A 16752-nucleotide genomic window follows, 5' to 3' on the forward strand; every position below is an offset into this window, starting at 1 on the left:
CTCATTGGTCGACCTTCGTCCTCTGTCGGAGCCGCCCGAGCTAGGGGCCCGCGGAGGCCGGTGATTGGTCGGGCTCGACGTAGCTTTCGTGGGCCAATCAGGCGGAGCCACGCTTCGGCCCTCGGGCCCCTCACCTGGAGGGCTGTCATTGGTGAATCACCGCCTCCTCCCCCCCTCCGCTGCTTCCCATTGGCCGCGCGGGGTGCGTGGTGCGGCGTTATTGGCCGGTTCGTGTTTCCCGTCCCCCGCCCGCAAGGAGTGGGGGGTGAAAAGCGAGCTGCCCGGCTTGGGGGGTGGTGGGCGGATCGCGTCGCTGTCGCTGCCCTCTGTGCCGCCGCTGCCGCAACCCAGGGCGTGAGGAGCAGAACCCCGCCAGGGGAGGCGGACGGAGGACGAAGCCGTGAGCCGGAGCTTGACGCGCCGCGCCGTGCCGGAGTTGACCCACGCCGCCGCGATGAAGGGCCTATGGCTGCTGGGCCTCTGCTGCGTCCTGCTGCTGGCCTGCGGTGAGTGAGGAGGCGGCGGGGGCCGGGCCTTCGGGAAGGCTCCGCGGCTCCCCCGGGGCCTACCCCCAGTGGCCGCGCCTGGAGCGCTTTGCCTGCCGGGGCCCGGCCCGCCTGCGGCTTCCGAGGCCTTCCTCTCCTTGTCTCGGGTCCCCCGCCCCTGAAATGGGAACGACCGTGAGGAGGGAGCGCGAGCAGCCGAGGGGCCTCAGTTTACCTTCCCTGTAAAATGGGGAGGACCACGTGGAGAGAGCGGCGCCGTTTAGAGAGGCAGTGGGCCGTCCGTGCCTGCCGCCCCCCACCCAGCCTTAGTTTATTCGTAAAGATGGAGATGCTGGTCCAGAGAAAGGCCACATAGTCAGCGTATTAGGTGGCGGAGAGGCCAAAAAAAAGGGGGGGGGGGGGGACTAGGCTACCCAAATTGTGAAAAGGTCATCTCAGTGAAGTGCCTACTATGTGCCAGCCGCTGGTGGCGACCCCCCTCCCCCGGGGAAAAAACCTCACCCAGTCAGGAAACCTGCCTTCATCAAACGGTCCACCCGAGGTCGTTAAGCACCTACTATGTGCCAGGCTCTGGGCTGAGAGGGAGGAGGCACAGGGAGGAAAAAATAAGTCCCTGCTTTCGAGGGGCCCCACTGTAACCGCGTGCAAATGTCTGAACAGATAGGATATGTAATACAATGTTCTGTTGTTATTCTAGTGTTATTAGAAATCTAATATTTGAATACTATTCTAATTTACGTTATCATTCTAATATTACATGATATCTCTAGAGTCTTGTTCTGGAACGAAGGCACTGGAATTAAGGGGGGTGGGGAAATGCTTCTGGTAGAAGATAGGATTTTAAGGGGGACTTGGAGCGGGGAAAGGGGGCCAGCAAGAAAGAATCGAGATGGGGTGGAAACCTTGTCTACAGTGATGCTGAGGCACCGGAAGGATGGCTGCAGGGCCAGCCTTGGAGTCCAGGATGAAAGTCAAGTCAGCATCCCTCCCCTCGAATTCCCTCTCTAATAGGGGCTGATCTGGTACAGAGCCTTATAAAGGCAGAGCTGGGTTTGATTCTTTACTTTAGACAAGGTACAGAGGAAATAACGCTAGCTTTGTAGTCAGAGGAATGGGGTTCAAATCCATCTTGTTGACACAATCTTTAATCACATTACTTCAGTCTCCCTGAGGCTCAGTTTGCTTCTCTGTAAAATGAGGATGCTGGGCTGGATGACCCTTTGAATATGTTCCTTTCCCCTCCTTGGGTCTCCAGTTGAACTATCTGACCCCGGGGGACCTTGATCTCGGATTTCTCTGCTTGGCCTCCCTGGATCTTCTTTGTAGACCTCAGTGGCAAGAGCTGTTGTTCTGCAGTGATGGGCAGGTGCTTACAGTTAGGGCCACGAAGCAACAAGTTAAACTACCCAGCCTTGTAAAGCCCGCTGAGGGGCTTGTATCTTTGTTGTCCATTTGGGTCTCACCACCAGAACTATCTGATTTAGAGACTGGGGAAAAGCCCAGAGAAGGGATAGGACATACTTGTGGTCACAGAGATACTAAGGATTCTGGCTGGCACTTGAACCCAGGACTTTCCAAGTAGAATGCTAGCAAGTCTGTTTCTGTGGAGAAGGCATGGGGTGGAGAAGTTGGTCATCCCTTTATTCAGCCCCAATCCTTGAAACAGAAGCTGATTTTGGGGTTCAGTCCTATGTTCCCAAGGTTTCTGGGCCCCACCCCTTTCCCTACCACCCTGCATCCCCTGTTAGATAATCTGCTCCATTTGACTGGAAAGCCAGTTATCTCACACAGGAATGTCCTTTTCCCTTAGGAGCAGTGAAAGCAGAAGACCAGGTGGATGTGGAAGCCACGGTAGAAGAAGATCTGGGTAAAAGCAGAGAAGCTTCTCGGACAGATGACGAAGTCGTCCAGAGGTTGGTGGTGACCTGAAACTGTCTTGATGACTTACTACATGGGGCCAGATGTTTGTGTTCTCTAGTCTGAAAAAAGAAAAGATACCTGAAATCTTTTGTCAGGTATCTGAACAAAATTGAAATGATTCTATTCTCTACCAAAGGCACAAGCAAGTGAGGTTTCATTTTGTTTTCTTGTTTTGAATTTTACCTCTTGGCCCCCTTACAGCTGGTCCAGTAGAACTGAAGACCAGGATGAGCAACAGGTTTATAAAGCATCAGAACGAATTTGTCCAAGTATAATTAACTACTCCTTATCAGAAATTAATATCAAATGAAGAGATTTAATGTCCATGGGGTAAAAAGGGGAGTATCAGCAATAAATCAGAGAATAAGTGGTTATTGGTCCTTGCTTATTGGGTGGGTGTGGATATGTTTGTGTATGCATTTGTTTATTTATTTATTTGGAAGTGCGGGGTGGAAATATATAGAACCTAAGAATATATTTCTGCCTTAAAACCTACATATTCGCATGTGCGTTATAGTACAATACAGATAAGATTCTAGCATTGAAGTATCCTAAACAGCTGAAAGATAATTCAAGAACACTGTTGACAGCCAAATAGTGTGGTTTTAGTTTAGAAACTAGATGGAGAAAAGTGCCTATGCAAAAGAGCAGATTTCAGGGCAAAGGGGTTGTAAAAAAGGGAAAAGTTGTGTTGGTAGATTGTAAAGCTGGAGTTAATTACCCAAATTATTTATTAGTATGCATTATAGATGCAACATAATAATTGAATGAAAGAAACGTTTGTTGAAAGGGCTTCAATTTTAGCCTTATTTACGGGTGAAGAGAAAGGGTCAGCAGATTACAAACACTGACTGCTTCCATTATCATACTAAACACTATGGTCCTTCAACTTACTTGCTGACACTTATTTTATTGTAGCCTAACATTTTCTTTTTCCTTATCCGTAGAGAAGAAGAAGCTATTCAATTAGATGGATTAAATGCGTCCCAAATAAAAGAACTTAGAGAAAAATCTGAAAAATTTGCTTTCCAAGCAGAAGTGAACAGAATGATGAAGCTTATAATCAACTCTTTGTACAAAAATAAAGAGGTAAGAATTGTATGTGTTGCCCCTTGTACATGGTGCAAGATCATAGCTCTTAATTAACTCTCCTGCCAAGATTTCTTCTAGGGTTTCTTGTTTTCCCCCATCTCCGTAGTACAGAAATTTAGTAAAATAATTCTAAAACAGTGCTAACCTTCCTACCCTTTTGCAGCAATATATCATTTTGTTACCTTGAACTAGTGATTGTAAGTCTGGTTAAGATCAATCATGTTTAAACTCACCCTATCACATAGAAAAGGACATTAAGAAAATTGACACCCACTCAGTAAGAGCAGTTAGATAAAAGATTTAAATAGCTTTTTAGGATTGTTGGACAGAAATAAAGTGGCTCTTAAGTCTGATGTTAACAGTGTATTTTATCTGGGTCTTCTCTCTCCAATTATTGTAGATTTTCTTGAGAGAGCTGATTTCAAATGCTTCTGATGCCTTAGATAAAATAAGGTTAATTTCACTGACTGATGAAAATGCTCTTTCTGGAAATGAAGAGTTAACCGTCAAAATTAAGGTAAGATGGAAACTAAGACTAGCTAATGCTTAAAACCAGAAGAATTTCTAGAAAGTAGAAGATGACAGTCAATGCTTGGAGAATTATTAATGTTGCAGAGTCTTTGCTTCCATCCCCATATACTTCGTTTTTCCCCATATTGACTCTTTGAGTTTGTGCCATCACTTAGGGAGACTATACTAGATATGTATGTGTGTACTTATATGTACATATTGTGGTAGTTAACATGAACTTAATAGATGACAACCTTCGAGTACGATAAAAACCTAAGTCATAGATTAAGTTAAATACTCAATATGTTAGTAATATACTCAGTGTATCAGATGCTAGTATGCTTGCTTTTTTAGAACAGGAAAGCATTTGCCCACTTCAAAGTATTTTTTTTTTACTAACCATTTTCTAAAGTAGCGACACATTTTAATCCTTGCCCCAAACCTTCATCTCAGCTGACTGTGGTAGAGAGGACTAGCCCAGGGTTAGGTTGTATAATTTGCTTTGAGTGTTCAGTGTCTGAAAGGTTTCAACATCTTGTCCTTCTTTTGATTGTAGTGTGATAAGGAGAAGAACCTGCTGCATGTTACAGACACTGGTGTTGGCATGACCAGGGAAGAATTAGTTAAAAACCTTGGTACCATAGCGAAGTCTGGCACAAGTGAATTCTTAAACAAAATGACTGAGGCACAAAGGGATGGTCAGTCAACTTCAGAGTTGATTGGCCAGTTTGGTGTAGGTTTCTATTCTGCCTTCCTTGTAGCAGATAGGGTTATTGTTACATCGAAACATAATAACGATTCCCAACACATCTGGGAATCTGACTCCAATGAATTTTCTGTCATCGCTGACCCAAGAGGAGACACATTGGGAAGAGGCACCACCATAACGTAAGTATCACGGTTCCTGTTGTGTGGTGTCTGCTCATGATGGTCTGTGCTTCTGGTGTTTGGCAGTAAGTGCTTTCGCATCCTGCCTCCTGGGGTTCTGAAGATAGTGCTTTGGAAGCTTTAAAAAGTGGTCTTGATGCAGGCTACCTTATTATAATGCTTTTAAAAGATGAGGCCATGTCTGCATCTACCAGGTTTGATAATAATCCTAAATCATGTGTCACTAGGCTTGATTTTAATGGCCCTGGACATTTTATTGTTTGGCCACAAGCAACCACTTGTTAAGTGCCTGTTGTGTGTTAGGTGCCCTGTGCTTGGTATTGGAGGTCCAAGTATAAAGAATGGAACAATCCCTACTCCCATAAACTTAGATTCTTATGAGGGAGACAAGCACATGTAAACTCTCTGCTGCATACATATAAACATGCGCATTCGTTAGATACAAGGTAATTGGGAGAGAAGAACTCTGGAAGTTGGGGGAAAATCAAGAACAGCTTTGTGCAAAGGATCATGTCTGAGCTGCATCTAACAGGCGTAGGAGACAGCTGACATCCCAGGCTGGCAGGATGGCCAGCCTGGAAAATGAAGTACTAAGTGGTCCTGGTGCAGTGCAGTAGGGAGGGATGTCCAGCCAGCAGGGTTTGGGACCTGGTTGTGTCAGGCTTCCCATGGACAATAGAGAGCCATGAGGGGAGTCCTAACTATGGCATAAATGTCATTTTAGGATGAAACATCCTAAATAACTATTAACACAGTGTTTGAAGTTTAAATAAACACAATAGTGTGTGTTTTTTTTTTTATACCTAGCCCCTTACTGCAACAAAAATCTGGCCCCTCTAGCTTACCACATACTTGGTAGTTGGTGGAGTTTTCAGTTAAAGACTTGATCATCCTAGAACAAGAGAAACAGTCTGAAGAAGCTCGGCTCAGCTCAGGCACTCCCTTGTCTGTGAGCTGTTCTCTGATTCTCAAAGCTCCATTCCCAAAATAACTCACCTTGCATGTACGTTCTATACTTTGTACATTGGTACATGTGGACATGTTCCCTTCATAGAATGTAAGTCTCTTGAGAGCAGGATATGTTTTCATTTTTATATCTCTTCTCTAAGTGCCTGGCATATAGCAGTCTCTTAATGCCTGTTGATTGATTAAGAATTCTGTGTTTTAGCAAAAATTATTGCTTATTTTTTTAAACCTGGATGATTTGGGGATCTTTAATTTCCAGCTTCTGTTTTTAGTAACACGTGGAACTCCTCAGTTTACTGTCCTTGGCAAAAAGAAAATAACGATTTGCATTGATCTATAGACTTACAAACAATCTCGTTGCCTTTTTTTTTTTTTTTAAGGGAAAGAACTTAGTCTCTAATCTTATAACAATTGTAATACTCCTTAGCCTGTTCGGTGGCAAGGGAGAACACCAGTCCTCTGAAGTGGAAACTCTTGCTACTAAAAACTGCAGGCCAGTGTCTTCAGAAGACATTTGCAGTTTTAAGTAAAGGTCTTCATCCTTGTCCATTGTATATAAGGCTTTCCTAAAACTCCCAAGGGACCAGTGCAGTTACTCATGATGAAACTTAGAAACCAGTCAGGAAATGATTTTTCCCTTCCCCTCTCCATCTCTGACCTGGAGAATACTTTTCCTTTGTATCCAAAGTCAATACACCAAAAGCTTCTTGAATTAGGGAAAAGATTTGAGAAAGTATTTGCATTGCCATGCTACTTGAGAAAATCGAAAAGCATGATGAAATTGATTGTTTGACTGATTTTATCTTTTTCTGAATGAACCTTTTTTCTTTCTCCCTTGAAGTCTGGCTTTAAAAGAAGAGGCATCTGATTATCTTGAACTGGATACTATTAAAAACCTCGTCAAAAAATATTCACAGTTTATAAACTTCCCTATATATCTGTGGAGCAGCAAGGTAAATCTACTTTTTTGCTACAGAATTCATGCAACGAATCTTGTCCCCTCCCAACACCCTACATACAAGTGAGCTCTGCTCTGTGGGAAGGGGTTCACCATTTTTGCCTTTCAAGGATGTTCAAATTGAGTCCTCATAGATAGATGAACCTTGACTTGATTACTACTTCTGAAAGTAAATGTGTTTTAAAATTAGCCTGTGAAGCTTAACTGCTTCTACCTGGAAAAGAGTAGGGGGTGTCAGAGCAGTCTCTTTTTAGTGTTATGGAGTAATTTGTACTGAGCTTGGCCATGGAATGAACATTGTCAGAAAACTGAAACTAGTCTTCAGATAGTCTTTGCACAAGGATGCAGTTTAGAAACCCCGCATGAGCTCTGCCTTTGGGTCCCTGCAGACGGAAACAGTAGAAGAGCCCATTGAAGAGGAAGAATCAGCAAAGGAAAAAGATGAAGTAGATGATGAAGCTGCAGTGGAAGATGAGGAGGAGAAGAAACCCAAGACTAAAAAGGCAAGTCTGACCTCTTAGGGACTCGTCTGAAACTGGTAATGGAGAAAAGGGAAGCCACAGACAGGCCTACATTGCCTCATTGAGGGCTTTCTCAGGGTCAATTCAGGTGGCAGAATTGTACCATTGTAGAATTTGAAGGAAATTGCATGTGACCATGATTAAAACAACAGTCATTAGCCCAACCACTCTTTTGTGAGTTGTAATATAAGGAAAGCTTTTATATAAAACCCTGGGAGGGGCGGGTGTCAATGTGAATAAGATCTCCATTTTAAAGGTGAAGAGACATGTCTGCAGAATTTAGCAAATTAACCCAGGCTTACCATAGGTCTTTAATGTATATGTGTAAGGATGTAAGGAGGTATCTGTAATGGTCATATCTACCCATTTAGGTTGAGAAAACTGTTTGGGATTGGGAGCTAATGAATGACATCAAACCAATATGGCAGAGACCATCAAAAGAAGTGGAAGAAGATGAATACAAAGCATTTTACAAATCATTTTCAAAGGTAAGCTAGTCTAAAATAGCTTGGATTGGACGACAAAAGAAAGGGTCATTTGGTATGTCATCATAGCACTGAAATTTTTAGTTACTGGTGTAATTGACTCTGGGAAATAAGCTTTATTTTCTGGACCATCTGTCCAAGCAGTGTAATGAGTTTCATCTGCTGATCTCTCTTCTAAAAAACCCTGTATTGATTTTTCTCACTGGTCTGTCTCTAACTTGGCTTGAGTCATTTTGTATTAATCACTTTCATTGTTCTCATAGTATCTGCGTTTATCAAAATATTGTCCATATAATTGTACAGTTTATCTTTCCATTTCTATCATAGTAATACTAATTGTTACTAGCTCTTATTGGTTGGCTATTTAGCCAAAATTAATTATAAATTAAGGGGAAGGATCTTCATGATCATTAATAATATAGATTTTTAAAAATTTCCTCCTTGACCTCATTTTCGTCTACTTTCTGCCCTGTTTTGGCAGTCTTGTAAAGGTTTGGTCTTCTTCTTCAACCACACTTCTCCTCCCCTCCCCCAAATCCCATCCTTTTACCATGTGCTCATCTTTCCAGCCTTCCTTTATCCTTTCATTTCTTAATACCTATATGTGCTTCCCCATCTTTTCCAAGAAGGAGGGGAACAATTTCAACAATAATGAAGTATAGCAAAAAACTTAAACTCTTCACAGAAGCATTTACTGTTTGTCTTTAATGCTGAACTCAGCCTCTCAGTGGCTACCACTTGATGAAGTCTTAATTTGAATGTCTCTCTGTTCCTCATGAAAAAGATTAAGCTTTCATGTTTCCTTGGATATGTCAAAACAGTAATCTCTTTCCACAGGAAAGTGATGATCCCATGACTTTTATCCACTTCACTGCTGAAGGAGAAGTGACATTCAAGTCAATACTGTTTGTTCCCACTTCTGCTCCGCGTGGATTATTTGATGAATATGGATCAAAGAAGAGTGATTACATTAAGGTTTGGTATCTTTTTCACTTTTTTTATTTTGTTTTAGTATGTTTTTAAGTTTAAAATTCTATACGAAGTGTGATTTTCTGATTATACTTTTGCTTTGGGTCTCTTGTAGCTATATGTACGGAGAGTGTTCATCACAGATGATTTCCACGATATGATGCCGAAGTACCTTAATTTTATTAAGGGTGTTGTAAGTATATTAAGATGCTTTTATTTGTTGTTGTTGCTTTTAGTTAATGGTATGCATTGTAGCTTGATCACTGATTAACTTTCTTACTTAGGTGGATTCTGATGACCTTCCTCTGAATGTGTCCCGTGAAACTCTTCAACAACATAAATTGCTTAAGGTGAGCATTTGAAGCTTTCCTGAGCCAGCCATCCAACCGTGCAGTATGCAAATCTGCCTGCCAGGCTTGACTTGTGGCCACCAAGGCCTCGAATAGACTATTCAGATCTGAGCCCTTCATTCATTCTTGCATGCCCATTATGTCTTTATGCCACTGTGCGATACCAAGATCTCTTTCCCGTGAATTTCTAAATAAGTTTAAATAAGGGAAAGTTTTAAAGTTTTAAGTGGAGTTTTTGAATAGATTTTTCCTTTAGAACCTTAAAGAATTCGTAGAGAAATCTTGACAAAATTGTGACTAGGAAAAGAGCTTGTGTCTGAGGAGTGCCCCCCAAACTCCCATAGGCTTTCAGATAACACACAGCTGTCCATAATAACAGGAATTTCTGGGCAAATCACATCTCTCTGTTGTTTGGGACCTAATTCTCTAAGTACATAATCCAGCGTTCTACAACGCTGAAACCAAGTGAGGTGTCTGGGCTACCCACAAAGACTCGTTTTAGTCCATGATGTTCCTGGGCCAGAGAATTATAAAGAGCAGGGTGGGTTTTTTAAACCTAAGTCCTGCAGGGAGAGTTAGTTAACAGTGCAATATTTGGGCCCATAAAAGTATGAAAGGGTCTTGCCTACATTCCAGAGATTTAAATGATAATGCATCTGGGATAGGTCGGAAACAGAAAGAAACTTTAAGCTGTGGCAGCAAAGAAGAAAGAAGTTCCTGTTCCTGCTTTAACACTCCTCAGTTTAAGGTGGCCATCTTCCTGTATTGTGTACCTGGGACCCCTCTGTAGCAGAAGATTCTTAACCAGAGGTCTTATAATTTGAGGATAGGGTAGGATACATTTCTAACAATGTCAGTGTAATTTGTTTTCTTTTGTGGTCCTATGTATTTTATTCCATGCATTTAAAAATGTGATTTTGAGAAAAGGGGTCCATAGGCTTCACAAAATGGGTTCCAAGACACAGACTGTATGAATAGCTAGAACTATACCTTGTAAAGAATACCTTTTTAACTATCAAGTTTAATCACGGGTCTTGATTGGAACCTTATTTAAACAAAAGTCTTATCTCTACTAACCTGTCTCTTGCCCCTTGAATTTTCTAGGTTATTAGAAAGAAACTGGTGCGTAAAACCCTTGATATGATCAAGAAGATTGCTGAAGAGAAATATAATAAAACTTTTTGGAAAGAATTTGGCACCAACATCAAACTTGGGGTGATTGAAGACCATTCCAATCGTACTCGTCTTGCTAAACTGCTTAGGTTTCAGTCTTCTCATCATGAAAGTGACCTTACCAGTCTGGACCAGTATGTGGAAAGGATGAAAGAGAAACAAGATAAAATCTACTTCATGGCAGGATCTAGCAGAAAGGAGGTGAGCAGCATGTTGTTGAAGAATTCAACCTCATGTTAGATAACGTAGCTGTGTGTTTGCGGGGAGGGACAATTTACACCCTAAAGCAATGGTTCTCAAACTGGTCTATGGACTCTTAGAGGTCCCCAAAGTAAAAAGGCTATTTTTGTGATACTAAAATGGCATTTGCCTATTAAAGTGGGCCCAACCACCTTCCCCCCCCTGGCCATTTTCCAATTACCTATCTGTGTATGGTCAGATTTTCTTCGTATACTTGAATCAAAAATAATCATCATAGATTGAATGTACAAGCTTAGATGACATTCTGTCTTCCATAAAAGATATGCAAGAACATAGAAAAACAATGCTAGTCTTCTCTTATTTCTGTTTTGTTTTAGAAATGCAGTGGGTTTTCCCATAAAGGTATTATTTGTGTTAACATGTAAGAACATCATTTTCAATGAATTAACTATTTCAAAATTTATTGATTTTAAATTCTAATACAGTAAACATTAGTAGATAAAATCCATATAAGCAAAAGCTCTTTGAGATCCTCAAACTTTTCTGAGCATAAAGGGGTCTGGAGACCAAGATTAGAGGGAACTGCTGCTTACGAGGTATCTCATCCATGAAATCCATTGGCTTTGCAGGCAGAATCGTCCCCGTTTGTGGAGAGGCTTCTAAAGAAAGGTTATGAAGTGATCTACCTGACAGAGCCCGTTGATGAGTATTGCATCCAGGCTCTTCCGGAGTTTGATGGAAAGAGATTCCAGAATGTTGCGAAGGAAGGAGTGAAATTTGACGAGAGTGAGAAAACTAAGGAAAGCCGAGCTGCTGTGGAGAAGGAGTATGAGCCTCTGCTTGAGTGGATGAAGGACAAAGCTCTTAAGGACAAGGTAACCCTTTAAAAATCATTGTTGTAGTGTGTGTCTGCACAGGCCCCCTGACCCTTGTGTTCGTGGGGTGCTGCTCCTTCATCATCTCTGCCTAGGTGGTATGTCATCTACCCAAATTTAATTCTAATGCACTTACGCTCTCTCAAAATTTTTCCAGAATGCATTGTCTGGAGCTGTTCTTTGCCCCGTGTGGGGAGGGGCATTTCCCACAATCACTTGGTCCCTTTCCTTCACACAGAGATCGTACATGCCTGGTGCCTTACCTGTTGTCTGCCCCTGTGATTCTGTTGGCGTAGGGAACTCCCAGTATAGGCCTCTTTCAAATCAGCACCTGTTAATACAGCTTGAAGGTTCTCAGAGTTGCCTGGTGTCCCAGAAAGCTAGCATGGCTTATCTGGGCTTACAGCATCAGAAACCATTCTCACATCCAGGTCTTGATGCCTGGTATTGAATTACTGTAGCTTGCCATGGACAGAGTTCCAATAACTGGTATTTGGTTCTTCATGCAACTCTCATTTTAGTCCAAACTGATTATAGGAAGACAATGCAGTAAATAAGTTGTCGTCTTTGAGACTCTCACACTTGGCCTCCTTTTCTCCTTAAGATTGAGAAGGCTGTGATTTCCCAGCGCCTGACAGAGTCTCCCTGTGCTCTGGTGGCCAGCCAGTATGGCTGGTCTGGCAACATGGAAAGAATCATGAAAGCTCAGGCTTATCAGACGGGCATGGACATTTCTGCAAAGTAAGCACATACTCTGAGGAGGTTCTGGGGCTCCTTAGACTGTTGTGTCAGGCTTCTATGCTGGTGTGCAGGGCAGGCCTCAGCGTGGGCCAGACATCTGGGCTGTGCTGGGGGGCCTTTGGGGCCATGGTTGCTGTGCTGGGCATCTGATGAGATGATTGGTGGGTTGGGAACAGGTACCTGCCACCTCCTGATTGCCTAAACTACAAATGGATTTGATTTTTATATGGGAGGTTTCACCTTTTCCTATTAACCTTTGTTTGCCCTACCAAGGCAACAGTAGGGTATTATAAATTCCCTGTTCTAGAGATAGTTTTATCTGGGGAGTAGTAAAAGAAAAATGAAGAATTTCATGGCCCTGGTGGAAGTTGGGAGAGTGTTCATGTTTGTTTCCTTTATCTTTGGCAGCTATTATGCCAGTCAGAAGAAAACACTCGAAATTAATCCTAGACACCCACTGATCAAGGACATGCTCCGGCGGGTTAAGGTAAGTTAACAAGTACTGTTGAGGCTTTCTCTTCCTCAGTCTTCAACTTCCCTCGTATTTTCTTATTAATAGTTGTGAAATTTGTCTTTTTCCAAATCAGGAAGATGAAGATGACAAGACGGTTCTAGACCTTGCTGTGGTCCTGTTTGAAACTGCGACGCTAAGGTCAGGATACCTTCTACCAAACACCAAAGAATATGGAGACAGGATCGAAAGGATGCTTCGTTTAAGTCTGAACATCGACCCTGATGCAAAGGTTGGTCTTTTCCTTTTTCCTTCCCTCTAAATTAACTGCATTGCGGCTCTCCTTCTTAGTACACTGAGGGTTTTGGTACTGCTTGAGAGGGATATTTGGAATAAATGATGTGTGGTGTTGATTCTTATCAGAAAAAAAATTTAGGGCATTGACATAGATAGCCTTTGAGACTCCATCCATCCTACCTAGCTTTCTTTCCTAGAGCTTTTGTAACCCCCTCAGTGTCTCAAGCTGTAGAAATCCATTTCACTGCAGTACAGTTAAATGTCAGGAGGCTCGGCATGACTCGCTTGTATACCAGGCCAGGGTTATAAGGTCCATGTGATTCTAGGGGAACCTGCCAAACACTCTCTTTGGGAATGCCAAGCTTCCTCCCCTCTGGTGTGCACTCCACTTAAGAAAGACCTTTACCACTGTTCACTGGTCATCTTACCAGAGGTAGATTTCCATTTTCCTAGAAGCAGATATGAAAACTTATGGGATACAGGATAAAAAAAAGTTGCTTCCAAGGACTTAATTTTTTTTTTTTTTAAGCTTCCAGGGTGTATCTGTTTTTCACATGTCAGTTTTATCCTTAAGGCTTTCCTATTTTGTGCTGTTGGCACCTTGGCCCTTTCTAGAGGTAAAGCTTGTGGGGAGCAGTGATAACTGTTTCTTCCTCAGTGCTCTTCCTTAATGGGTCCTGCTACCTTTCTGCAATGTGGTAAAGCCTATCAGATTCATGGTTTTAAGTGTGTAAACTACATAGTATTACAAAGAAATGCACTTATCAAAACTTAAAAAAAAAAAAACTTTAATGGGCTGCAGGTTGAATTCTGTTCAGTCGGGTTAATCTTGTCATTACAGAATTGTCACCACCATCTAAATGTCTGCTGTCTTTGATGGGCCTGGGAGGTGTTGAGCTCCTTGATAAAAGACACCTTTGGGCAGGGGCTGTTGGGGGATTCACTCCTGGCAACTCTGACTCTAATCAGAAAACGGTTGTGACAACCTTGTAGGTTAGGTAGTGCACATGTCTTTTAGCCCTGTTTTACAGATGAGGAAAGTGAGGCTCCAGTCACATGGCAGGAACTGTACCCAGTTACAGCTCTTCCTCTGCCTACTGTTCTAATTCTTCAAAAGTTGATAGTCCATATATGCTGTCTGTGAATTTGAATAACTGGAAGGCCCTAATTCCTCATCCTGTTCCTCAGCTGTTACGTTACAGAGTGGTAATAATAACATTTATACTGTGTCTCCTACATGCCAGACACTGTGCCAGAGCGCTTTACAATGATTATCTCATTTGAACTTCACAACAATCCTAGGAGGTAGGCACTGTTTGTTATCCCTATTTTACAGATGAGGAAACTGAGGCAAGCAGGCTAAGTGACTTACCCAGTCACACAGCTAGTGTCTCAAGCTGTATTTGAATTCAGACCTCCAGATTCCAGGCCCAGAACTGAAGCTGAAAGGTCATAGTGTAGCAGACCAAGTGAAGTTTGCCAGGCCTAGAGGCCTGAGGGCTACCCAAGTCTTACCTTACCTGTCCCAGGTCTTCGGTTGGCCAAACCGGATAAACGTATGAGAGAAGAGACTTTCCGGAGTCGAACAAGGGTTAGGCTTTATTCAGGGTCCTGGTTACATGTGCAGGGGGAGCTCTTCCTTAGGAGGGAGAGAAATCTCCCAAGGAGGCAAAGATCTTACGGTAAGAGATTGGAAGTAGAAGTGTAAGTGGGGAGAGAGGGGGAGGGGAGAGCGAAGAGAGGAAAAACGGAGCCTTCTGTCCTGTCAGGGCCCCTCCATGCTAAGATAAGCTCTCCGGCCGTGTAGTTTGCACCTGAATACCGTGCCTGTTAGATAACAATAGGTGTGCCCAGATCCGGGACAGTCTCGAGGGCGGGGATGCTCCTCCCATCACGTTTCTCACGGGAAGAGGCAGAAATACACGAGATAGCTCGGTCTCACTCCTCGATTCCCTGCTGTTTTCTGGGGGGCCTCATGAGAACTCTTAAGATTTAGAAGTTCCCACCTTTACCCGCCCGAGACTGTCCACATGGAATTGAGCTTCCATCCCCAACAGAAGTTGTTAGTGATGTTGTATTCACTTTATACCCAAGGTGGAAGAAGAGCCTGAAGATGACCAGGAAGATGATACAACAGAGGACACGTCAGAAGATTCAAAACCTGAAGACGAAGAGGAAGTTGATATGGATGCAGAGGAAGAAGAAGAAACAAAGAAAGTACGTTCAGAGAACAGCCGCCATCCTTCTGGCTTAGGCTCGGGCTATGGTGCTACCTGTTGAGTTTAGACTTGACCGAAGCCCCTCTCTGTAGATGGGCCTTGGGCAGAGGCCTGCCCTTGATGAGGAGACCTTTGGTCTGAGGCTGAAGGATGACCAGGGATGCCAAGAGGGAATGCACTGTAGATGGGAGGTGACAGGAGAGGAAGTAAAAATGGGACTGGAGGGGAGAGGGAAGAGATTTGTATTGGATCCTAGAGCCAATACAGGGTAACTGAGAGGAAATGTGCTCGGATCTCCATTGTAGAAGGGCTTTGTTGAGGAAGTATAGACCAAGACTGGGGTGTGAGGTGGGAGGTGGAGGGTCAGGGGAGAGAAGGCCACTTAGGCCAGATCACCAGGTGGGCAGTGTGGGGCCTGGGGAGATGTCTGGCCCAGCCTGGAAAGGGACTGGAGGAAGTGCCAAGAAGAGTTTGTGTTTTATCCTAGAAGCAGTAGGGAGCCATGGTCTAGGGAGCTCTGCTGAAGGGCAGTAATGTGGACAGCTTGGGGGGGCGGGGAGGGCGCTGTTCTTGGACAGGGAGATGACAGTGGTGGCTGTGGTTAGAGGAAAGCACATGTGTGAGATGGTGGGGTCCAGGAGAGAAGCAGCAAACTGGCAGCTGTTGGTGTAGAATGTCTGAGGGGAGGTCAAGGAAAACTTGGGCTTAGGGTGTTTATTTATGTAACAGTTGTAATTTTGTTAGTCATTTCATAGCTGCCAACTTTTAAAAATATATATATACATATATATATATATAATGCTGATAAATTCTTACATTCTTGACATTTTTACCCAGAGGAGAAAAATCTGTGCTCTTAAATGACTCCTAGATGGTTCTAGGCAGCCCACTGAGACCTTTCCCAGAAAAGCAAAAATGAATCGTTTTAAAACATTGGAAAGTTATAGTTTTGTATAATTGCCCAATCTGAATATATTTACTGTTTTGTGTTTTGTCTTCACAGAAATCTTCAAGTGAAAAAGATGAATTGTAACTCTCACCATTGGAATCCACTGTGTCCAGTGTAGAGAGAAAATGTGAATTTAAACTGTTCTGTTTGGGGGGGGCTTGGGATATTTTTTTGTGGGTTATTTTTGTTTTGGATTTTTTTTTTGCTTTTTTTTTTTTTTTTACCCCCCTCACTGTAAAAATGTCAGGATTGTGGGTCACGAGAAGAAGCAGGTTTTTGTTTGTTTTTGTTTTTGGGTTTTTTTAGTTGAAAATTTTTTTTAACATTCCTCATGAATGTAAATTTGTACTATTTAACTATTTGGTGTAAAATCTTGTCATGTGTACAAAAATTAAAAAAATTCCCAAATACCATGTGTTTTTATTATCCACCCCATTTTATTCTTAAAAGCAGCTAAATTTTTGGAAATTCTCTTAAGGAAAGCTACGTAAAGAACACTTTATGCAGTAGTGTATTTAGTTCAATTAATGGCTGTGTTCATATTAAGCATAAGCACTGATTGGTAATGTAGTCAAATTAAATAAGGCCTAACCATTTGCCTTTCAAAGGTTAATGATGTAAAATTTAAGAAAATCTAAAAGTAACAGTTTAGCAGATCTTAATTTTGAGGAAGAAACAGGA

At 42.6% G+C, this 16752-nt stretch overlaps 1 protein-coding gene across 1 annotated transcript; it reads left to right on the forward strand.

The window, feature by feature from the left end:
- The first annotated feature begins 75 nt into the window (after positions 1–75).
- On the forward strand, positions 76–16479 carry HSP90B1 (heat shock protein 90 beta family member 1). Its single transcript, XM_072655769.1, has 18 exons — positions 76–506; positions 2317–2419; positions 3374–3515; positions 3919–4035; positions 4585–4916; positions 6724–6835; positions 7230–7343; positions 7733–7849; positions 8684–8821; positions 8931–9008; positions 9100–9165; positions 10270–10539; positions 11169–11414; positions 12019–12155; positions 12564–12642; positions 12743–12898; positions 14998–15120; positions 16126–16479. Exons 1-18 carry the CDS (start codon positions 455–457, stop codon positions 16153–16155), a joined length of 2412 nt encoding a protein of 803 aa, XP_072511870.1. The 5' UTR covers positions 76–454; the 3' UTR covers positions 16156–16479.
- The last annotated feature ends 273 nt before the right edge of the window (positions 16480–16752 follow it).

This window comes from Notamacropus eugenii, chromosome 3 (assembly GCF_028372415.1).
Source record: "Notamacropus eugenii isolate mMacEug1 chromosome 3, mMacEug1.pri_v2, whole genome shotgun sequence".
Lineage (NCBI taxonomy): Eukaryota > Metazoa > Chordata > Mammalia > Diprotodontia > Macropodidae > Notamacropus > Notamacropus eugenii.

What these genes read in the sequence shown, in the direction of transcription:
- HSP90B1 (XM_072655769.1), top strand. Translation starts at nt 455, where the DNA reads ATGAAGGGCCTATGGCTGCTGGGCCTCTGCTGCGTCCTGCTGCTGGCC. An exon ending in AGAAACCCAAGACTAAAAAG is followed by an intron (nt 7,344 to 7,732) that starts GCAAGTCTGACC and finishes CTACCCATTTAG; the next exon opens with GTTGAGAAAACTGTTTGGGA. An exon ending in GGCATGGACATTTCTGCAAA is followed by an intron (nt 12,156 to 12,563) that starts GTAAGCACATAC and finishes TATCTTTGGCAG; the next exon opens with CTATTATGCCAGTCAGAAGA.